General features: G+C 38.1%; 1 protein-coding gene across 2 annotated transcripts in view; it reads right to left on the bottom strand.

The window, feature by feature from the left end:
• The window catches only part of casq1b (calsequestrin 1b), a 44313-nt gene extending 39893 nt beyond the window's left edge, over nt 1-4420 (bottom strand). For both annotated transcript variants that reach the window (XM_041986736.1, XM_041986738.1), the window contains exon 1: nt 4025-4420. In XM_041986736.1, the coding sequence (XP_041842670.1) occupies nt 4025-4261 (237 nt within the window). In that variant the 5' untranslated portion in view covers nt 4262-4420. The remainder of the gene's footprint in view (nt 1-4024) is intronic.
• Between the last annotated feature and the right edge of the window lie 1932 nt (nt 4421-6352).

Here is a 6352-nt window from a genome sequence, read left to right as displayed (position 1 = left end):
CAGCATTATCTCTGTTTGGAGAATCAGATGGTTTGAAACATGCAAGTTAAAGCTAAAAGCTATTCAGATGGTGCGACAGAAATTTTTTTACACTAAACAAATCATACTTAATTTTTTATATATATATTGGTTTAATTGAGTGCTGCACCATTGTTATTTACTCCAGCGTCACTTACACTTATAGTTATATGGACAAAGTCCACATAACATAGTTCATATTACCACATGCTGTTTCAAACTGGACTGTTTTTGAACGCACCGTGGACTGTGCAGTGCATTTTGCAGTTGAGAAAGTGTGAACAACGGACTAATGCATAAGCAAAGCAGTAGTATATACCCACAAAATGTCTGTTAAACAGCTTTAAATTCTAGTCTGAAGCTGCTGTAGGTGGTGAAACATTCTATTTGGTTTTTAGTTGTAGCCAATAGGACGTCTTCTGATTGTGTTGCAAGTAAGACAGTGACTACTCACAAGTACTTCACACAATCTTTCGTCAAAAAAAGACTACAAAGAAAGGAATATCCCACTCGCTGTACAGTTACACCACTGATGGGAGTAAAGGCTAGACTATAGAAATATGCATGCATCTAACGCTAACCCTGCCTTTATACTCTGGTGTAGATCATAAATAGAAGTTATTTGCTTTTTATAAGAATGATTTTAAAAAAAAAGTTATTGATCTCATCCTGGATCTGTTCCTGTACTGAATCTCAAAGAGGAAGTGGTGGTTTGGGAAATTAAACAAGGCCGTCTATTTTTAATATATCTGACAGCCTCAGCAAAAACTTTACAAAGTAAAGGAAAACTGTCATAGGCTCAATTTAAAATATAGTCTATATGAAAATGAAACATCGGTAAAAGAACAACACAGATGACAGATCCATTATGTTGATATGCAGCCTAAGATTTAAACAAATTTGATGCAGCACCATGTCCCTGAGCTCTGGACTTTAATTATTTATACTTCCAGATTCACAGGTGGTAATGGCCAGCTATTTTAAGCATCCCCTCTGATAAGTGCGCTTTCTGATTGGATTAATGGCCACAGCTAGCATGAAGCGTAACAGTACAGCAGGAATCTGCTGGTGTAAACACCTCTTTCTCTCTTTCAAGCACTGCTTGGCAGCACCAATAGGAAATTGATCAGATCCTGTGACTTGGGTGTGTAAATGATGGTTTAGGAAATCAACTTTTACCCAGAGGGGTATGTAGTAATATAAAACATGGCAGTGTGTGTAGCTCAGAAGGCGTGAGGAAGGTGTTGCAGTTGAAATCTGGGCTTTAATTCTCTTACTGTCCCACGAGGGCTTTTAGCCACTTGCTTACCATGCAGCACTGTCCCAAGCTATTTACAGAGGTGACTTATGCAGGCTAACGTGAGGGACACTGTGCCTCTGTAAGAAGACACCGCTGCTATGACAGGCAGAGGGGTTGTTGGTGAACATAGTGGCTGATGGCAGGACCCAGGTGCATCAATTGTAGGCTGTTTGGTGAAGAAGGTTTTAGATTTATTTATTCCATAAAAGAGTCTTGATCACTTTATATTCCTTCTGCACAACTGTTTAGCTTAGCAGCATCTCTGGAGTAATATAAGCGTCAGAACAATAGTCGCTGATGCCAGTTTTACATGCTACTACTAAATTTCCATTCAGGCCCTTTTGTGTTTACAGTCGTGTCGTCTTGTCTGGCAGCAGAATTAAGCTATTGAATTTCCATTTTTATATACTGTTTTATGTCTGTGTACCGGAAGTAAACTTTGATTTTGTTGTTTATTTTCAGTCAAACTGAATTTCTTGTCAGTCTGCTTTGGATTAGAAGAACAATGTGACTGGTGTGATGTGTATCCTTCAATGCTATGAAGATCTGTTGGTTACCACAATGATCACCATGTGTGTGTTAATGCCAGGACTCTTTATGGACCCCAAGGGAAAGTAAAGCTCCAAACTCATCACTTGGAAATGTTTGCTCAGGAGCCCTTAAACCTTGAATATGACTTTATAAGAGGCTTTTTTAAAGGTACAGCACCAGCTTAATCTGTTACAAAAAACAAGGTATCAGTCAGCTGATCATATCTGGTGGACACATTAAAAGATGGGGTTTAAAGTATTCGAGGTAAAGTGTTTACAAGATGTTGAAAAACATAAATAATTAAATGATAAAAACAACATATTGTTAGCCATATTGTTAAAATTTTACTACTTAAATTTCTCACCCAAATAATGCAGATGAATGTCAAAATACCCCTATGTGTCCCTTCAGTTGGACTCAAACCAGGCTAATACCGCACTGCCCATAGTCCCTATTTTACACTATTTCACTCAGCTAAAAGGTAAGAGAAGAAGAAGCCTTCAGATATCACTACAAAAAAGTGTAGGGAACGTATAAAATATTAAGACATGTCTACTTCTCTGCTCAATGTGATCATAATTTTCCACCAGATAAATTGTTAAGTTGTTGTGGATGCAATAGGTCAACCAGAAAAAGTCCCTAGGTCATCCTAGGTGGTAAGGGATTTGCTTGGGAGAAAGGAAAGCTGCCCACTTCAATAGCCGATTAGAGCTATAATCATAGCTTAATTATGTAGAAGTGCATAGGCAGGCTGACTCCTCAAAGTTATCCTTTGCTGTTGTACTGAAAAACAAAATGATTAAAAACTTTTAGGGATGTTCTTTAGGAAATTAAAAGCAAGCTTGGCTGAACACGCTTTCAGTTGTGATTTGTTGCAGTTTAGTGGAGCAATGGAACAATCATTATTTTTGGTTTTCGTTCTGTCTAATCATTTGATTATTTTTCACTTGAATATATACATATATACAAATATACACAAAATCCTAAAATTAAATAAAAGGGTACTGAATTATTACAGCTAACAAACAGATAATAATAAATTATGTTTTGCCAAATCCTAAATCTTGAATTTTTCCAAAACATTTCATCCCAGTCTGAGGATGAATGAACAACTGCTGAGGAGTACAAATAATCATATGTGTTTACATATGATTTTATAAAGGTTTGGTTTGGAGCTGCAGCTGCATCTCCAAAGAGATAATCATATTCATCCTGAAAGTCTTTGATTTTTTTCTTTAGGCAAATCCAAAACTTTTTTCGTTTGTGCTATGTATTATCTTTATAAATTCTTCACCAGTAACACACATATTGATATTTATACATATTAACAAATGTCATAAGTGTTCCCTTTTCTATGACTCCAAAAGTATTCAAATGGTTGCAGATACTCATTTAATTATGGGTCCATTTTTGAGCAGAGGCCTAAAAAATGGCTCAAATGGTTAAGTGAATCCATGACATAAACTTGGATGGTTGGGTAAGTTGTTATGGAAAGATGCATTAAGACAACTGAGAAATTTATTATCTTAAAACACAAACTATTAACATTAAAATTGCTGCAGTGTTTGGGCATGATTTGCTTCAGAAAGTTGAAGAAAAAAAGGACTAAATAAATGTCCCTGCTAATCATTGGTTTAAATTCATTCATTCATTCTTTCTACCACTTTATCCATTATGGGTCGCAAGGAAGCTGTAGCATATCTGTAGCATATCTGTAGCATATCCAGCATTTTAGCATGTGAGAGGCAGCTACACCTGGACAGGTCACCAGTCCATCGCAGGGCCAGCACAGTTTGGTTTAAATTTCTATTTTTAAATCACTCCATCCTGCTCATCTTACAAACTCAGATATGCCTCCTTATCAACAGAAAGTGGATCCATTCAATATCCATTCAAATCTGACAAGATGCCACACCTCAAGTGTTTAACAATCACTCATCTCAGCTTCACTAAGCTTTGCCTGTCTTTGTCGTCGCCCGCTGAACCGTGTTAATCCTAACCCTGTAAATCAGCTAAGGGCAAAACAGCCACAACTCTATCAAGGAATAACAATCTGGAGCAAATTCTCTTTCTGCGTTCCTTTCCTAAGTTTCCCTCCTCACACCCTATCCTTTTCCCATCCACACATCATTGATTCATTGATTTATCCATTGTCCAACTTTAGTGTAGACCCACCTCCAAAGCCAGCTCCTCTATCTGTAACTGCTTCATGGCACTGCGGTTCCCATCCACGTTTTTGTGGTAGTAGATCACCATCACATCATACTTCTTCATGATGGACTTGTAGTTCTTGGTAGTGAGCGTATGGACACGATCTCTGCCATCATACTCGGGAATCTCCAAGCCTTTCTCCCCCCAGGACAGGGTCCCCAAAGAGAGGAAAACACCTAAAAACATCCAACCCCACTTCATGGTTATTGCCTCCTTTTAGCTGCAGTGAACACCTCTTCTCAAAGCCTGTTAATAGCAAAGAAAAGTGGGTTAAAAATTATAATTGAAAGGTTTAAATTTTTTTCCTCCTAACGCAAGTTCATGACAAGCAGGGAGAGTCAGGAGAGTTGGTCGACTTCCTGTCCCCCACCGGCTAGAGAAGAACAGGTCTGACATTGACACCCTGGCTTTAAAAAAGAGAATCACGTGGTTTTAATGACGCCACCAGCCAAGAAAAGGGGGTGGGACCCCTTTGGGGTGGGGCACAGCGCTCATCAACAAGTCATACAGTTGCCAAAAATGTAGGAATGAAAGTGGTAGAGTTGAAGGGGGGCACTCCTGAGCAGTGGTCAGAAAAATAGAATGTGGGTAGCAGTAGGACCACCTGTTTCAAGTCATGGCTATGAAAAGGGACGGCAGTTGTGTTGGGTGTTTGGAGAGCTGCAACTATTAGCTCAGTGTCTTGGAGGACTAAGGGTATGAATGGATTATGAGAGCGGCAGAAAGAAGAGCTCCAAAATGCCATTCCCATTTTAAGTTTAGCAAAAGAACCGGGCTCTTGCTAAACATAAGATTGCAACAAGACAAAAGTCGGGTCCATGCATCAGTGTGATTTGCTTTTGCACAAGGTCATGTGATGCAAAATATCAAAACACTAATTACATAAAGCAATAATTTCTCGGGAAACTTTCTTTTGTATACTTTTGTATTCATATATCTAAAATCTATTTCAGAAGGAAATTTATTAAAAGACAAAGCAAGTTTGTCTCCATCTCTGTGTGATGAGGAACTTGTCCTGATGCTAGATAAACAAAAGCATTTGCATTGCCATTTGCAAAGCATGACATTACTTTTAAGATCACTTAAAAATAAAAAATAAAAACATTTAAATATTGCCCTTTGCAGCACCGTTCAACCACTGTCTCCTTACAAAAAATAAGCATGTTTTCATGAGAAATGTTGTTATGGGATTATTATTTTTTAAGCATTTGTTTCAGGTCTATTGTCAATCTTCAAGATTCTGACTTCAATGAAGACAGATTTTATACCGTGTTGTTTGCAGTAGATGACAGATGCGCATTGTCATACTTCTGTAGTAATCAAGCATGCAGGCTTTTTTTTAATCTAAGGAGGGAAAAGACAGAAAAATGAGCAAAAGAGAAAGAGATATAGCACAAAAAGTACAGAGAGTGTGAAACAGTGTAAGCTATTAGTTTGCAAAGAGAAAGGGGAGAGGGTGGCTATTAATAACAGTATGAAATCTGATCAGCCTTCTTCCCCTGCCAGCATGGTGGTTAAATCAGCGTGTGCTGATTTAGATGCCAGTAAGGGGTGACACGAGTGATGGGTACTGAGACATAGCCGGGGCATCATAACAGTGTGAGTTTTTAAATGTACTGACGTAGCAGTTTGGGACGGTGTGTAAAACCTTGTGGGAGGTTTAGTGTAAAGAGGGTATTATGAACTACCACTGTGACAATTTGATTCAATTACTTCAATGACATGTGGTAGTTGGGTTTTACTGCCAACACTATTAGGACAGCTTATACTTTCTTTCCTGTACTGCTACTCTCCATTTGCTTACGATTTTTTCCAAGGTAACAGGACTGTAACTGTATGTAAGTATTACGCTCCTTTCAGATGGGTTGGAAATGTCTCATATCCCAAAGTATAGAAAGCAAACAAGTCTTTAAATATTCTTACCTTTTACCTATTTGGGTCAAATCTAACACTTTTGTGGCAGAGTTAAATATGGATCATTACACTTTCCAGGGGCATACCATTGAAAATCACTTAAACATCTGAACATGGTGCCTTGTTTCAATCTACAGCCTAAAAGACTGGTGTCTACCTCTTGTGTCTTTCTGTTGCCATATGTGGGCAGTGTAGAGAATTTGTTTCTCTGATTACGCTTCTGTTGTTTATGTTTATGCTGTGCTTTCTGGAGACCTTGCTCGGATCCACCACATTCTGATTTAAGCTGATTTTTAGCTAATTAGCTTTCAAGTTTTGTCAACATTTATGTTCCTAACTGGCTACATCCTGATATTTATCAAGAACCATTCACATCAC

Source organism: Melanotaenia boesemani, chromosome 5 (genome assembly GCF_017639745.1).
Source record: "Melanotaenia boesemani isolate fMelBoe1 chromosome 5, fMelBoe1.pri, whole genome shotgun sequence".
NCBI lineage: Eukaryota > Metazoa > Chordata > Actinopteri > Atheriniformes > Melanotaeniidae > Melanotaenia > Melanotaenia boesemani.
This window is presented reverse-complemented; position numbering and strand designations above follow the sequence as displayed.